This window comes from Mobula hypostoma, chromosome 2, assembly GCF_963921235.1.
Source record: "Mobula hypostoma chromosome 2, sMobHyp1.1, whole genome shotgun sequence".
Classification (NCBI taxonomy): Eukaryota; Metazoa; Chordata; class Chondrichthyes; order Myliobatiformes; family Myliobatidae; genus Mobula; species Mobula hypostoma.
In genome coordinates this window covers 144,468,366-144,486,401 of record NC_086098.1, presented here as the reverse complement: position 1 = coordinate 144,486,401, position 18,036 = coordinate 144,468,366, and the positions used below count along the sequence as shown (strand labels likewise).

Sequence of the window (18,036 nt, the reverse complement as noted above, 5' to 3'; positions counted from 1 at the left end):
CCACAATACTGTGCCAAACATGTACTTACTTTGAAATTACCTAGGGTTACCTATAGCCTTCTATTTTTCTAAGCTCCATGTACCTATCCAGGAGTCTCTTAAAAGACCGTCATAATCGCCTTCACCACCGTCGCTGGCAGCCCATTCCACGGACTCACCACTCCCTGCGTAAAAAACTTACCCCTATGGACTTGGACCCCAAGATCCCTCTGATCCTCCACACTGCCAAGAGTCTTGCCATTAACACTATATTCTGCCATCATATTTGACCTACCAAAATGAACCACCTCACAGTTATCTGGGTTGAACTCCATCAGCCACTTCTCAGCCTGGTTTTACATCCTATCAATGTTCCGCTGCAACCTCTGACAGCCCTCCACAGTGTCCACAACACCCCCAACCTTTGTGTCATCGGCGAATTTACTAACCCATCCCTCCACTTCCTCATCCAGGTCATTTATAAAAATCATGAAGAGTAGGGGTCCCATAACGGATCCTTGAGGCACACCACTGGTCACCGACTTCCATGCAGAATATGACTCGTCTACAACCACTCTTTGCCATCTGTGGGCAAGCTAGTTCTGGATCCACAAAGCAAGGTCCCGTTGGATCTCCTGCCTCCTTACTTTCTGAATAAGCTTCGCATGGGGTATCTTATCAAATGCCTTGCTGCGTTCGTCCAGCATTTTGTGTGTGTTGAGAGAAATAGCGAAATCAGAGAACGCAGAACGAGCAAAGCCGGCTTTAGCATTGTACGCAGGCGCAAGTAAGATATCTATGAGCGCATGCGCACGCAAGAGCACATCAGCGCATGCGTGGAAGCGAGGATGCCTGATGGATGACAGAGGCAGCCATGCTGATGAAAGGACGATTCCCGGTACGCCGGACACTGGAGTATCTGCGGAGTGGGGCACTGGCACTTAAAGATTCGGTGAAGGTGATGACTGTTAATTATAACACCCATGGGCAGCTGAGTGAAGGAGCAAGGTGAGTGTCACGAAGGAACACTGGAACTGAATGGAATAGTCCACAATGGCTTGGATTTGGGGAAACACAGAACAGCGCAGCACAAGAACAGGCTCTTATGCCCACAATGTAGTGCTGAACCAGCTTAAAAAGGAAATAAAAATTCCCCAAAAAACTCATCCCTCCAAACTATGCAATGTCTATATTCTTCCGTCTTCCTTACATCCCCGTAAATGTCTCTTAAAAGCCTCCAATGTATTTTCCTCTACCGTCATACCAGATATCCACGAATCTGAGTCAAAAACTTCATCTTCGCGTCTCCCCTTGAATCTATCCCCCTCTCAGCTTCAATGCGTGCCTTCTGGTTGAAACATAGAATACCTACAGCACAATACAGGCCCTTTGGCCCATAAAGCTGTGCCGAACATGCCCTTACTTTAGAAATTACCTAGGGTTACCCATAGCCTCTATTTTTCTAAGCTCCATGTACTTATCAAGGAGCCTCTTAAAAGACCCTATCGTATCCACCTCCACCACCGTCGCCGGCAGCCCATTCCACGCGCTCACCACTTTCTGCGTAAAAAAACTTACCCCGACCTCTCCTCTGTAACTACTTACAAGCACCTTAAAACTGTGCCCTCTTATGTAACCTCTGACAGCGCTCCACACTATTCACAACACCCCCAACCTTTGTGTCATCGGCAAATTTACTAACCCATCCCTCCACTTCCTCATCCAGGTCATTTATAAAAATCACAAAGGTTAGGGGTCCCAGAACAGATCCCTGAGGCACTCCACTGGTCACTGGCCTCTATGCAGAATATGACCCATCTACAACTACTCTTTGCCTTCTGCGGGCAAGCCCTTTGTGGACCCACTAAGTAATGTCCCCTTGGATCCCATGCCTCCTAACTTTCTCAATAAGCCTTGCATGGGGTACCTTATCAAATACCTTGCTGAAATCCATATACACTACATCTTCTGCTTTACCTTTATCAATGTCTTTAGTCACATCCTCAAAAAATTCAATCAGGCTCGTAAGGCATGACCTGCCTTTGACAAAGCTATGCTGACTATTCCTAATTGTGTTATGCCTCTCCAAATATTCATAAATCTTGCCTCTTAGGATCTTCTCCATCAACTTACCAACCACTGAAGTAAGAATCACTGGTCTATAATTTCCTGGGCTATCTCTACTCCCTTCCTTGAATAAGGGAACAATATCCGCAACCCTCCAATCCTCAGGAACCTCTCCCATCCCCATTGATGGTGCAAAGATCATCGCCAGAGGCTCAGCAATCTCCTCCCTCGCCTCCCACAGTAGCCTGGGGTACATCTCGTCCGGTCCCGGTGACCTATCCAACTGTATACTCAAGTATACTGTATATACAGTATACGCAAGCTTTTCAGTCCGCTGTAAGTCATCCCTACATTTCCGAGATTCTATTCCATAGTGAATACTGAAGCAAAGTATTCATTAAGTACCTCTGCAATCTCCTCTGGTTCCATACACACACTTCTACTGTCACACTTGATTGGTCCTAATCTCTTACATCTTATCCTCTTGCTCTTCACATACTTGTAGAATGGCTTGGGGTTTTCGTTAATCCTGTCTGCCAAGGCCTTCTCATGGCCCCTTCTGGCTCTCCTAATTTCTTTCTTAAGCTCCTTCCTGCTGGCCTTATAATCTTCTAGATCTCTATCAATACCTGGTTTTTTGAACCTTTTGTAAGCTCTTTTTTTCTTGACCAGATTTAGAACAGTCTTTGTACACCACAGTTCCTGTACCCTACCATCTTTTACCTGTCTCATTGGAACGTATCTATGCAGACCTCCACGCAAATATCTCCTGAACAGTTGCCACATTTGTTCCGTACATTTCCCTGAGAACATCTGTTCCCAATTTATGCTTCCCAGTTCCTGCCTAATAGCTTCATATTTTCCCTTACTCCAATTAAATGCTGTCCTAACTTGTCTATTCCTATCCTTCTCCCATGCTATGGTAAAGGTGATAGAACTGCAATCACAGTCTCCAAAATGCTGTCTCACTGAGAGATCTGACACCTTACCAGGTTGATTTCCCAATACCAGATAAAGTACAGCCTCTCCTCTTGTAGGCTTATCTACATATTGTGTCAGGAAACCTTCCTGAACACACCTAACAAACTCCACTCCATCTAAACCCCTCGCTCTAGGGAGATGCCAATCGATATTTGGGAAATTAAAATCTCCCACCACGACAACCCTGTTATTATTACACCTTTCCAGAATCTGACTCCTTATCTCCGCCTCAATATCCCTGTTACTATTGGGTGGTCTGTAAAAAAACACCCAGTAGAGTTATTGACCCCTTCCTGTTCCTCTCTTCCACTCACAGAGACTCCGTAGACAATCCCTCCATGACTTCCTCCTTTTCTGTAGCCGTGACACTATCTCTGATCAACAGTGCCACGCCTCCTTCCCTGTCCTTTCTGAAGCATCTAAAGCCTGGCACTTAAAGTGACCATTCCTGCCCCTGAGCCATCCAAGTCTCTGTAATGGCCACAACGTCATAGCTCCAAGTATGATCCATGCTGTAAGCTCATCCACTTTGTTCATGATACTCCTTGCATTAAAATAGACACACCTCAAACCACTGGTCTGAGCGCGTCCCTTCTCTATCACCTGCCTATTCTTCCTCTCGCACAGTCTACATGCTTTCTCTATTAGACATTTCAACTTTGAGAAACAGATACTTCCAGTCTACTCTATCAGAATCAGAATTGGGTTCAATATCACTGCATATATCGTGAAATTTGTTAACTTAGCACCAGCAATACATGATAAATATAGAAAGAAAACTAAGTAAATGAATTGCAGTAAGAAATATATGCATATTAAACAATTAAATTTAAGAATAGTACAAAAGAGAAATAATAAAAAAGTGAGGTAGTGTTCATGGGTTCAATGTCCATTTAGAAATCAGTTGGCAGAGAGGAAGAAGCTTTTCCTTAATCACTGAGTCTGTGCCTTCACGCTTCAATACCTTCTTCCTGATGGTGAAGAGGGCATGTCTTCTCACACAGTTGAAGTCAGAAGTTTACATACACCTTAGCCAAATACATTTAAACTCAGTTTTTCACAATTCCTGACATTTAATCCTAGAAAACGTTCCCTGTCTTAGGTCAGTTAGGATCAGTACTTTATTTTAAGAATGTGAAATGTCAGAATAATAGTAGAGAGAATGATTTATTTTAGCTTTTATTTCTTTCATCACTTTCCCAGTGGGTCAGAAGTTTACATACACTTTGTAGTATTTGGTAGCATAGCATTGCCTTGAAATTGTTTAACTTAGGTCAAACGTTTTGGGTAGCCTTCTCACAGTAAGTTGCTGGAATTTTGTTCCATTCCTCCAGACAGAACAGGTGTAACTGAGTCAGGTTTGTAGGCCTCCTTGCTCGCTCACGTTTTTTCAGTTCTGCCCACAAATTTTCTGTCGGATTGAGGTCAGGGCTTTATGATGGCCACTCCAATACCTTGACTTTGTTTTCCTTAATCAATTATAGGACGGGAGGCCTAGGGAGAAAGAAAGCGGGAGGGGGGAAGTGCAGAGGATGGGCAAGGAGTATAGTGAGAGGGACAGAGGGAGAAAAACAGAGAAAAAAAAATAATAATAAATAAATAACGGATGGGTTATGAAGGGGAGGTGGGGTATTAACAGAAGTTAGAGAAGTCAGTGTTCATGCCATCAGGTTGGAGGCTACCCAGACGGAATATAAGGTGTTGTTCCTCCAACCTGAGTGTGGCTTCATCTTGACATTAGAGGAGGCCGTGGATAGACATATCAGAATGTGAATGGGACGTGGAATCGAAATGTGTGGCCACTGGGAGATCCTGCTTTCTCTGGCGGACAGAGCGTAGGTGTTCAGCGAAACGGTCTCCCAGCCTGACTTGGTCCAACCAAACAGAGTTCACTGCCAAGAAGGCCCACCAGCGCCTTTACTTCCTGAGAAAGCTAAAGAAATTTGGCCTGTCCCCTAAAACCCTCACTAATTTTTATAGATGCACGGTAGAAAGCATTCTTCTCGGGTGCATCACAACCTGGTATGGAAGTTGTCCTGTCCAAGACCGAAAGAAGCTGCAGAGGATCGTGAATACGGCGCAGCACGTCACACAAACCAATCTTCCGTCCTTGGACTCACTTTACACCGCACGCTGTCGGAGCAGTGCTGCCAGGATAATCAAGGACACGACCCACCCAGCCAACACACTTTTCGTCCCTCTTCCCTCCGGGAGAAGGCTCAGGAGCTTGAAGACTCGTACGGCCAGATTTGGGAACAGCTTCTTTCCAACTGTGATAAGACTGCTGAACGGATCCTGACCCGGATCTGGGCCGTACCCCCCAAATATCCGGACCTGCCTCTCGGTTTTTTTTGCTCTACCTTACTTTCCATTTTTCTATTTTCTATTTATGTAAATTTAAATTTTTAATATTTAATATTTACTATTTTAACTATTTTTAATGTTTAACATTTGCAATCCAGGGAGCGGGAAGCGCAGAATCAAATATCGCTGTGATGATCGTATGTTCTAGTATGAATTGTTTGGTGACAATAAAGTATAAAGTATTCTGTCATATTACGATCACAGCCTTTTAAGGTTTCCATTACCTTAAACTCCCTTATCAAATCTGGTTCATTACACAACACTCAACCTGAAATTGCCATTTCCCAAGTGGGCTCCTCCACAAGCTGCTCTAAAATGCCATCTCATACGCATTCTTCAAATTCCTTCCCTTGAGATCCAGCACCAATCTGATCATCCATTGAAATCCCCAGTTACCTTGATAACATTGCCTTTTATACATTTCCTGTTGTAATATGTACCCAACATCCTGGCTACTCTTTGGAGGCCTGTATATATAAACTCTCATCAAAATCATTTTTAGCTTTGCAGTTTTATAATTCTACCTGCAAGAATTCTACATGTTCAGATCCTATGACATCTCCTTCTAAGGATCTGATTTTGTTTTTTCACCAGCAGAGCCACCCTACCCCTCTGTCTGCCTGCCTGGCCTTTATGTACAATGTGTATTCTTGGATGCTAAGGTCCCAACTGTAATCGTCTTTCAACCAGGACTCAGTGATGCCCGTAACCTCAATCCTGCCAATCTCTAACTGCACTACAAGATCATCTGCTTTTTTCCATATACTGTGTACATTCAAATGTAACACCTTCAGTCTTGTATTTATCACCCTTTTCAATTTGTTACCTGATTGAACCACTTTTAAATATAAGCACTTAAGATACTGGAAATGTCAGGCATCAGTCACACCAAAAGAAACATTGTACACAAATACCTCTAATCTTGCTGTTCCATTGCCCTGCTTTTAAAACTGCATTATTCATTCATACTTTCTTGTCCTTCTGAAAGTAAATTGTCTACATACTCTTCCATACTGAATTATTGGCCAGTTGTCAAAAGAAACTCTTTGTGGTTTTTGCAGGTTGGTAAAAGCAAACCTAATGGAGTACTCTGCTTTGGAAAGCTGTGTTGATACTTATTACAAATATGATATAAGCTTATTAAGATTGTGGTGCCAATGTGTTTAAATTTGTCTTTTCAGAAAATTTGTTTTTTTCAACATACCTCAAATCCAGTATCAGAATCCTTGGGTTCAGATTGTTATGTTCAAAAACCAGACCCCGTCATCATTTCTGAGGTTTTATTTGGGTAAGTTTTTCTTTTTCCCATGTTCTGAAGGTAGTGACACTACTTTGAAACCACGGGTAGACAAGCTGTGTGGACCAGTTATATGCTACTTGGCTGGGAATGGGAGGAGGGGAAGGTTGCTGTCAGATACTTCAGAATGTATGTATGAGAGAGCCGTGACAGCGCAATTGGACAGTCTTGAATGGCAGTGAGGGAATATGTGTGTGGAAGCAGTTTTGGGAAGGGATGGGGAAAGAAAAGGCATGTTGGGATATCTCAGTCTGTCTCACTGTGTGCTGTCACATAGATTCAGTGACACATGGCCAGATTGTTGAGATGCTGGGTAAGCCCGGTTTGATGTTCTCACACTACCTGTCGTGAGGTACAGCTAAAGAACAAAATATGAAGACTTGTGTCCCGATCGCTGCCTTGGGACCACAGTGTCTCACTTTGAGGGCAAATGAACGCATGCTTGAAGACCACATCACCATGGAGGGATTGGTGCATGAAGGTGCATCTTGTACATGATATATGCATACTTCTTGAAACTGGGAGGAAGGAATGCTGGTATGGATGTTACGTTGCCTCCCATGTGCCAGGGTCAGAGATGTTATGGATTGGGTCCACAGCATTCTAAAGTCATGGTACATATCAGTTCCAATCATCTACTGTAGGTAGGAAAAGGGAGGAGGTCCTGAAGAGATAATGTAGGGAGTTAACTAGAAAGCTGAAAAGCAGGATATCCTTGGAAGTGAAGTCTGGATTGCCATCTGTGCCACACGCAGGTGAGGGTAAGAATGGAATGATTTGGCAGATGACTGCGTGGCCGAAGAATTGGTGTAGGGGACAGGAATTTGGATTTCTGGATTATTGGGATCTCCTCTGGGTCACGTATGACCTGTACAGGAAGGACCAGTTACAAATGAACTCGATGAGGACCAATATCCTTGTGGGCACATTTGCTAGAGCTGTTGGAAAGGGTTTAAACCAGGGGTTCCCAACCTTTTTTATGCCACGGACCTCTGCCATTAACCGAGGGCTTCATGGACCAGAGGTTGGGAAACCCCTGGTTTAGACTAATTTGACGGGGAAGGCAACCGGAGGGATGGTGCTGAGGATGTGGCAGTTGGTATACAACTAGATGCAGTGGGTAGTGAACCTGTGAGGAAGGATTGGCAAATGACAGGGCAACATTGCAGTCAGTAGAATGAGTTGAAGTGTAAAAAGGGGACAAAATTGAGAAGGATGATGAATACAGGACTGGAGGTGTTATATTTGAATGCACGCTGGAAATGGAATAAAGTAGATGATCTTGTAGCGCAGTTCATGATGGATAGGTATGATGTTATGAGCATCACTGAGTTGTGGCTGAAAGATGATCATAGTTGGGAGCTTAACATCCAATGACACGTTGTATCAAAATTATAGGCGGGTAGGCAGAAGGGGTGGGCTGGCTCTGCTGGTAAAAATTGAAATCAAATCCTGAGAAAGAAGTGACAAAGGATTGGAAGATATAAAATCTTTGTGGGTGGAGTTAAGAAACTGCAAGCGTAAAAAAACCCTGATGGCCTCCAAACAGTAGCCAGGATATGGGCTAGCAGTTACAATAGGAGATAGAAAAGGCATGTTAAAAAGGGGAATGTTGCCATAGTCATGGGGTACTTCAGTATGCAGGTAGATCGGGAAAATCAGTTTGTGTTGGATCCCAAGAGAGGGAATTTGTAGAATGCCTACAAGATGAGTTTTTAGAACAGTTTGTGGTTGAGCCCACTTGGAAAAAGGCAATTCTGAACTGGATGTTGTGCAGTTAACCTGTTTTGATTAGGGAGCTTAAAGTAAAGGAAGCCTTGGGAGCCAGTGACCATAGTATGATAGAATTTGTCCTGCTGTTGGAGAGGGAGAAACTAAAGTCATATATATCAGTATTACAGTGGAGTATAGGGAATCACCAGAGGCATGAGAGAGGAGCTGGCCAAAGTTGATTGGAAGTGGTCACTGGCAGGGATGATGGCAGAACAACAATGATTGGGGTTCCTGGGCAGAATTCAGAAGGTGAGGAAGGTACATCGCAAAGTACGAAGAATAGTACCGCACAGTACAAACCCTTCGGCCCACAATGTTGTGCCGACTCTTAAACCCTGCCTCCCATATAACCTCCCACCTTAAATTCCTCCCAAAGATAAAGAAGTATTCTAAAGTCAGGATGAGGCAACCGTGCCTGACAAGGGAACCCTTTAAAAACCAACAGAAACGAACTTGGAAAAAGCCACGGAGAGAGAAAAGATGAAGTCTGAAGTTAAGCTAGCTAATAATATAAAAGAGGAAGCAAATTTTTTCCAACATGTAATGAGTAAAAGAGAGACTAGAGTGGATATCGGATTGTTGGAAAATAACAACGGAGAGATAGTAATGGGGAATAAATAGATGGCGGATGAACTTAATAAATATTTTGCATCTGTCTTCACTGAAAGATATTAGCATAATGCCGGAAATGTGAGCATGTCAGGGGGCAGAAGTGAGTATCGTTGCAGTTACTTAAGAAAAGGTGCTTGGGAAGCTGCAAAGTCTGAAGGTAGATAAGTCACCTGGACCAGATGGACTACGCCCTGGGGTTCTGAAAGAGGTAGCTGTAGAGATCGTGGAGGCATTAGTATTGATCTTTCAGGAATCGCTAACTAGATTCCGGAATGGTTCTGGAGGACTGGAAAGTTGCAAATCTTATTCCACTCTTGAAGAAAGGAGGAGGAAGAATTATAGGCCAATGAGTAGAAAGATATTAAATCTGTTAAGGATGAGGTTTTGGGGTATTTGGAGGCACATGATAAAATAGGTCAGGGTCAACATGGTTTCCTTCAGGGAAAATCTTGCCTGACAAATGTGTTGGAACTCTTTAAGGAAATAACTGGCAGGTCAGACAAAGATGTTGTTCATTTGGATTTTCAGAAGGCCTTTGACGTTGCTGCAGATCAGGCTGCTAAACAAGATAAGAACTCATGGCATTGCAGGAAAGGCATTAGCAAGGATTATTGGCTGACAGAAGGCAAAGAGTGGGGGGAAAAAGGGTGCCTTTTCTGGTTGGCTGCCAATGACTAGTGGTGTTCTGCAGAGGCTGGCATTGGGACTGTGAAATTAACTTGCTAGTTGAGTCAGTGGTAAGGAAGACAACTGCAAGGCTAGCATTCATTTTGTATTCATTAGAATACAAAAGCAAGGATTTGATTCTGAGGCTTTATAAAGTGCTGGAGTATTGTAAGCAGTTTTGGGCCCCTTGTCTAAGAAAAGATGCACTGGCGTTGGACAGGGTTCACAGGAGGTTCACAAGATCCCAGGATGAAGGGCTTAACATGTGTGGCTCTGGGCCTGTACTTGCTGGAGTTTAGAAGAATGGTGGGGGTGGGGGGGGGTCTCATTGAAACTCATTGGCTATTGTATGGGCTCGATAGAGTGGATGTGGAGAAGATGTTTCCTATGGTGGGGGGAGCCTCGAGCCAGAGGGCACGGCCTCAGGATAAACGAGCATCCATTTAGAACAAAGACGATGAAAAATTTCTTTAGCCAGAGGGTGGTGAATCTGTGGAATTCATTGCCACAGATGGCTGTGCGGGCCAAATCATTGGGTTTCTTTAAGGCAGAGGTTGATAGGTTCTTGATTAATCAAAGGTTGCAGGGAGAAGGCAGGTGAATGGGATTAAGAGGGATAGCATATCAGTCGTGAGAGAATGGTGGAACATACTCGATGGGCCAAATAGCCTAATTCTGCTCCTGTACTTTGTGGTCTTATGGAATGCAGGGTGTGGGAACAAATGTTCCTGGGATCCTTTAGCTTTTCTTGGTTTTGGTGATGAGGATGATGTTTCTCACAGGATGAAACTGACTAAAAGGGGATGTGGTAGGCAGTTTGCTTGTTCAGCATCTTGGGTGGTAGCTTTCACAATCATACTGGCTCTGTTATCGGGTAAGGTGGGTTCAGGTGCAGCATTGCAGCCCAAGGGATCAGAGCGATGGTCTTGAGGGTAATGGTAGAGTTCATGGTGAGCGGTCCAACTTGAGGGTTGGGCTTACCTGTGTGATGCGCCGGATAATGTCATCCTCTTCTACAGTAGGGGCAGATTGATCAGTATAATGTCCAAATTAATGTCTTTGGCTTCCCCAGGTGACGGCAAACAAGTCTTGGTTGACGTAGAAGGAAAGAATCACAGAGAAATCACTGAGCATGTCAAGACAATCTTGGGAAAGAGCCCGTAAGCCTTTGTTTAGTTCTTCCTTGGAATCGTATTGTATTAATTTGGAAATTGCGCCAAAATATTTCATTAGCCTAATACCTTGACCAGTTCTTTCCCAATAACATTTCACATTTAGAAATGACTGAAGTTATGTCCTTTCAATATAGACTGCTCTATTGTGAGGAAAGGCTTTTTGTTAACGATCTGTGCTTCTCATAATTTGAGAAAAATAACCCAGCCTTGTAGATCTCTTCTCAGAACTTAAAACCCAGATGTGATGCCTAAACCCAGTGCAATTCTTCTGAATTAATTGCCCTTCTAATTTGTTGAGTAGCTCCTGACTATGTCTTCTATCTTTCCACAGAGAGTTGCAGCATGCAGAAGAACTAGCAAAGAATGAGTATTCACACCCTGCGCACTTTGGAAATAAAAAGTACTGTCTGCGGGAATGCATTTGTGAAGTAGAAGGGCAAGTTCCCTGTCCAGGTCTGGTACCTTTACCCAAGGAGCTGACTGGGAAATTTCGTGCTGCCCAGCAAACAGAGAAAACTATGTAAATAAAGCTTTCAGCAAGAATTTACTATTTCCTGAAGCCAGTGACTTGTCATTATATTTGTCCATCTATGCTCATTCAGTGTAATTCAAAGTTGAGTAGTTCAGGGCAAGATCAATAAGGACTATTAAGTTTTTGATTCAGAAGCAGACATATTTGTGTTGTCACATAATCCTTGTTCAAGCAGCATTGTGTTCCTAAAATGAAAACAAATGCTGAAAATCCTCAGCTCATCAGTCAATATCCTCAATATATATACAACATGGGGACAAATTATGCTGGCTATCAAATTTATTTTCTTTCCAAGATTTTTTTTCTCAAACTTATCCTGTGAACCAGTGCAACCCAATGGTTCTGCGGTATGAGTGATAGCTTAGAGCTGACCTTTTGAGTCACATAGCATTCAAGTAGGCTGCTTGGTCCAACTTGTTCATGCCAACTAAATTGTCTACCTGAGCGAGTACTATTTGCCCTATCCCTCTTTATCTTTCCTGTCCAGATAACTTCTGAGCATTGTAGTTGCTGTCATCTCTGCAATTCCCATGCACGTGGCATGTTGCAGCTCATCTCATGTTTGCATCATCTTCTGAGTAGAAGTTGTTGCTCTTTGGGCCCTGTTTAATCAGTTCTCTCTCACTTTAGACCTACCCTTATCTCTGCCCTGCATGAATTTACATGTTTCTGTAAAGTCAATCCTCAGGCTCCCACACTCCAGGGAAGAAAGCCCCAGCCTGTCCATATAACTCGAGCCACCTATTGTCAGTCTCTTTGGCACTCTTTCCAGCGGAATGACATCCTTCCTCTAGATCAGCAATCAGAAATGCACCTTATACTAAAAGTGTGTTCTTACCAACATCTTGTACAGTTGTAACGTAAAGTGACATCACAGTTCTTGTATTTGAAAAAAATGTACTATTTTCAGTTGGAGTGGTGCAGATGAAAACAAGATTGCCATCATTCCTGAAGTTGAACAGTGTTTGTTTCACAGAGTCAGTGGTATTATTCTGACTACAAGCTACTAATTATCTTGCAAATGCCTGCTAGAGTATTTGCAGTCCTCCAGAACTGAGGCACACAACTTCATAGTTGACACCAGCGGCACTTTAATGAAAGAGTCTGATGCGCACAAGTTGGAGTTCTCAGTTTCCCCTTCGCCGATCCTCCTTCGATCTCTCCGGGCTTCGTCAGATCATGGCCCCGCTCTGGGTCGAGTCCTACGACCTCTTCTCCTTCCATTTCCCGCCAAACAAAAAACAGCTCACCCCAGTGTCAGGCACAGAACACAAAAACCTCCTCCCTTCATTGGATGGCTCACATTCCAAAGCTCCTGTTATCTGCCATTTCTCTGCCCACGTCTGCAGCTGATCTAATTGTGCTGTATTCTTTGCCAGTCTTCTACACCATCCACAACTCCTCCAATCTTGATATCATACGCATACTTACTAACACACCCATTTATGTACATCTTCATCCAGGCCATTTGTATGTGCATCACAAGCAGCAGATGTCTCGGCGCAGGTCCCTGCAGAATACCACTAATTACAGACCTCTAGCTCAAATAAGTCCATTCAGCCACGACCCTCTGACTTCTATACACGAGCCAGTTCTGAATTCCCATGCATCTTCATCTTACAGATTAGCCTCCCATTAGGTACTTCCTCAAATACTATTAAAATCCATGCCCCAGAAAAGCCATGCTGGCTTTCCCTAATTAGGCCTGGGGTATTTTATATGCTCATACACTGTATCTTATCCATAAGAATTTTCTCCAGCAATTTCTCTACAACTGAAGTGAGACTCACCAGGCTATATTTCTCAGGATTTTCCCTGGTTCCCTTAAAAGCAGAGGTACAACATTAACCACTCATCTGTCCTTCAGGACCTCACCTTTGCACAAAGATACTGGGCGAGGCCCAGCAATCTTGTCTCTTGCTTCCTTAATAACCTGTGGTAAATCCCATCAGGCACTGGGGACTTGCCCACCTTAATACTCCTGAAAAGGCCCAGCACTCCCTCTTTGATCTCTAAATGCCCTAACATATTTATACACTTAGCACTGATCTCCTGGTCCTAATTAGGCCTGGGGTTTCCATATGCTCATATACCAGCTGTTTACCATTTACATTGATGATTTGGAAGAGGGGACTGAGTATAGCGTAGCAAAATTTACTAATGATACTAAACTGAGTGGAAAGCAAATTGTACAGAGGATGTGGAGAGTCTGCAGAGGAATATAGATAGGTTAAGTGAGTGGGCCAAGGTCTGGCAGATGGAATACAACATTGGTAAATGTGAGATCATCCACTTTGGAAGGATTAATAGAAGAGCAGATTATTATTTAAATGGTGAAAGATTGCAGCATGCTGTTGTGCAGAGGGACTTGGGAGTGCTTGTTCATGAATCGCAAAAAGTTGGCTTGCAGGTACAACAGGTTATTAAAAAGGTAAACGGAATGTTGGCCTTTATTGCTAGAGGGATTGAATTCAAGAGCAGGGAGGTCATGCTGCAACTATACAGGGTACTGGTGAGGCCGCACCTGGAGTACTGTTTGCAGTTCTGGTCTCCATACTTGAGGAAGGATATACTGACTTTGGAGGTAGTGCAGAGGAGGTTCACCAGGTTGATTCCAGAGATGAAGGGGTTAACCTATGAGGAGAGATTGAGTCGACTGTGACTATGCTCTCTGGAATTCAGAAGAATGAGAGAGGATCTTATAGAAACATACGGCATTTTGAAAGGGATAGATAAGATAGAAGTAGAAAAGTTGCTTCTATTGGTAGGTAAGACTAGAACTAGGGGACATTGCCTCAAGATTCAGGGGAGAAGATTTAGGATGGAGATGAGGGGAAACTGTTTTCCCAGAGAGTGGTGAATCTGTGGAATTCTCTGCCTAGGGAAGCAGATGAGGCTTCTTCACTAAATATTTTAAAGATACAGTTAGACAGATTTTTACATAGTAGGGGAATTATGGGTTATGGGGAAAAGGCAGGTAGATGGAGCTGAGTTTATGGACAGATCAGCCATGATCATGTTGAATGGTGGAATAGGCTCGATGGGCCAGATGACCTACTCCTGCTCCTATTTCTTATGTTCCTCCATATCCTTTCCCTTGGTAAATATGAGAACAAAGTATTCATTAAGTACCTCACTCACATTCTCTGTATCCAAGCAAACGTTCCCCTATTTACCCTTAAGTGGTCCTACTCTCTGCCTAGTTATCCTCTTGCTGTTGGTGTATGTATAGAATAGAATACCTTGGGATTCGCCTTAATGCTACTTGCCAAGGACTTCATGGCCCTTCCTGGCTTTCTAATTCCTTTCGTTATTTTTTTTTCTGGCTTTTTTTATACTCCTCACGTGCCTTATTTGATCCTGACTTCTGAAGCTTTGCATAGTTTTCCTTTTTCTTCTTGACTACTTTCATCATTCTCTGGACATCTAAGGTTCTCTTTTCTCTCCATCCCTGTCCTTTCTTCTAACAGGAACATACCTTTCCTGTAATCTGTGCAATTGATCTTTAAACACCCTCCTCCACATGTCTGATGTGGACTTGCCAGAAAAAATGTCTTCCCAATTAACTCTTCTTAGTTCCTGTGTAATGCCCTCATAATTTGCCCTACTCTAATTTAAAACTCTCCCACAAAGACCATACCTGTCCTTATCTACAGCTGTCCTGAAAGTTGAGGGTTGTGGTTACTATTCTCTAACTGCTCAACCACTGAAAGATCAGTCACCTGGTCATTTTTTTACAGTACCAAGCTTTATGTCTTTACACCAAAGCTTTCTTTACCACTCTGTCTATCTGTGCTTTCACTTTCAAAAACCATATCCTTGTATTCCATGTCACTCTCTTCTACAACACCCCAGAGCCCTGTCATTCACTGTGAAAGTCCACATAGAATCGACTTTCCAAAATGCAATACCTCACACTTATCTAAATTAAACTCCATTTGCCATTTGTTAGCCTGCTTGCTCTCTTTCAGTATTTTTATTAATATTATATAAGTTGCATGAATACAAATACAAAATTCATAAGGATACAAGTAATATGAATTACATTACATTTAAATCACAGTAATGTGATCGCAGTATTCCATATTCCAAATCAATCATGTAGAAAAATAAATTGAATTATGAAATGAAATAAAATAAAATTATTTTATTAAAAATAAATCTACCCCCACTACCAAAATGAGCTGGTTGGTTAAAAAAAAAGAGAAGAAAAAAAACATGTAATATTATTATTATATTGACTCAGATCCATACTTTAATAACAGTTCAAAGATTATGAAAATAACTCAGAATGGGTCCCCATAACATTAGAAAATCATGTTTAGAATCAGAAATCAAACAACAAATCTCTAGATCTAGGCATAACAGAACATCCGATAGCCATTGAACATGAGTGGGCGAGTCGGCCTCCTTCCACTTGAGCAAAATCGCCCTCCTGGCCATAAGAGACATAAAGGCCAATACCCGCAAATTAGATGGCTTCAGTATTGTAGCACTATCCTCAACAATACCAAACAAGGCAGTCAGAGTACTGGGCTTAAAACTAACATTGAAAAGTACAGAAAAAGTTTGAAATACATCTTTGCAAAATTTTTCAAGGCTCGGATATGTCCCAAACATTTGAATTAGTGTGGCCACTCCATTAGTACATCTATCACAGTAAGGGGAGATATCTGCGTAGAAACGAGAGAGCTTGTCTTTAGACATATGGACTCTATGTACCACCTTAAATTGCAATAAAGAATAACGAGCACAATGATGAAGAATTAATCAATTTTAAAATAATCTTCCAGCTCACTTCAGATATGAAAATCCATAAATCCTTTTCCCAGCCTCCTTTAATTTTATCTAGAGAAGTCTTTTTCAGTCCCAATAGCAGATCGTAAATGTAAGATATTGAACTGTTGTCAAAGGGTTTCAGATTAAAAATTGTATCTATTATATTCTTATCTGGACTTGTAGGAAATGTATGTAATTGAGATCTTAAAAAAATCTCCAATCTGTAAGTAACGAAAAATGTGGATATTGGAAAGGTTAAATTTCATTGAAAGTTGCACAAAAGAAGAGAGATTCCCTCCATCAAACAAATCCTGAAATTCTTTAATACCCAATCTATCCCATTCTTTAAAAGATAAGCCAATTATAGATGGTTTTAAAAAACAATTAGAAAAGATGGGACTTGAGAGGGAGAATCTCAATAAACCGAAATGTTTTCTAAACTGTAGCCAAATCCTCAAAGTACGTTTGACCACCACATTGTCAGTTAGTTTATTTAAAGATAAAGGAAGCAAGGATCCAAGTAAAGAAATAATGGAAAATTTCATAACAGAGTTGACTTCCAAAGAAACCCATATAGGACAATTCTCATGGTTAATGCAATATATCCAGAACGTAATATTTCATATATTAACTGCCCAATAATAATATAACCTAAAATTGGGTAACCATTCTGTTTTTGGTTTTTGAAGGTGAGCTTTATTTATTCGAGGTTTTTTATTCTTCCATATATAGGAAGAAAGAATTGAATCCAAAGAGTCAAAAAAAGATTTAGGGATAAAAACAGGCACAGCTCGAAAAAGGTATATAAATTTAGGTAAGATATTCATTTTAGTAGAATTAAGTCAGCCAATCAACGATAAAGAGAGAGGCAACCAATTAGAAAGTGTTTTTTAACATAATTAATTAAAGTTTAAAAATTTTCCTTAAATAAATCTTTATAATTCTTGGTAATCCTGACCCGGATCTGGGCCGTACTCTCCAAATATCCAGACCTGCATCTCATTTTTTTTGTACTACCTTACTTTCCATTTTTCTAATTTTTCTATTTACGATTTATAATTTAAATGTTTAATATTTACTATCGACTTGTAATCCAGGGAGCGGGAAGCGCAGAATCAAATATCGCTATGATGAATGTACGTTCTAGTATCAATTGTTTGGTGACAATAAAGTATAAAGTATAAAGTAATTGTTACTCCTGAATACGTAAATTGTTTTCTTAAAATTTTAAAAGGAAGGTTAATATCAGTTGGTATTAAATTGTTTAAAGGAAACAGTTCACTCTTATGTAAATTTAATTTATATCCTGAGAACTGACTAAAATTAGTCAGTAAATGGAACAGAAATGGTAAAGAGGTTGTAATATTAGATATAAAAGGCAATAAGTCATCAGCATAGAGTGACACGTTATGAGTAGTACTTCTCCTTGAAATACTAGTAATCTCTTTAGACTCTCGAAAAGCAATTGCTAAGGGTTCTAATACCAAATCAAAAAGCAGAGGGCTTAAAGGACAACCTTGTCTAGTCCCACGTTGGAGTTTAAAGTGTTTAGAATTCTGAAGATTACTAAGAACCCGAGCGGAGGGAAATAAATAAATTAATAAAGTAATTAAAGTACAGTAATAAAATTAGGTCCAAAATTAAATTTTTCAAAGGATGTAAAAAGATAATTCCATTCAACTCTGTAAAAGGCCTTCTTCGCGTCCAAAGATATCACACGTTCCGATATTTCCTTAAATGGAGAATGCATAACATTTAACAAATGCCGTATATTAAAATGGGAATATCGATTTTTAATAAATCCTGTCTGA

General features: G+C 41.5%; 2 protein-coding genes across 2 annotated transcripts in view; one reads left to right on the top strand and one right to left on the bottom strand.

Annotated features, from left to right (window-relative positions):
* Positions 1-820: 820 nt before the first annotated feature.
* mrps25 (mitochondrial ribosomal protein S25) lies at positions 821-11,461 on the top strand. Its single transcript, XM_063040832.1, has 4 exons — positions 821-987; positions 6,573-6,679; positions 10,812-10,899; positions 11,246-11,461. The coding sequence occupies exons 1-4, from the start codon at positions 839-841 to the stop codon at positions 11,436-11,438; spliced, it is 537 nt and encodes a 178-aa protein (XP_062896902.1). The 5' UTR covers positions 821-838; the 3' UTR covers positions 11,439-11,461.
* A 6,440-nt stretch (positions 11,462-17,901) lies between these two features.
* LOC134357470 (uncharacterized) overlaps positions 17,902-18,036 on the bottom strand; it is a 64,751-nt gene continuing 64,616 nt past the window's right edge. Inside the window, exon 8 of the mRNA XM_063069085.1 lies at positions 17,902-17,957. Within this exon, the coding sequence (XP_062925155.1) occupies positions 17,902-17,957 (56 nt within the window). The remainder of the gene's footprint in view (positions 17,958-18,036) is intronic.

Coding starts and splice junctions, on each gene's coding strand:
- mrps25 (XM_063040832.1), top strand. CDS start 839: ATGACAGAGGCAGCCATGCTGATGAAAGGACGATTCCCGGTACGCCGG. Junction 988..6,572: donor CAGCTGAGTGAAGGAGCAAG/GTGAGTGTCACG, acceptor TTGTCTTTTCAG/AAAATTTGTTTTTTTCAACA. Junction 6,680..10,811: donor ATTTCTGAGGTTTTATTTGG/GTAAGTTTTTCT, acceptor TGGCTTCCCCAG/GTGACGGCAAACAAGTCTTG.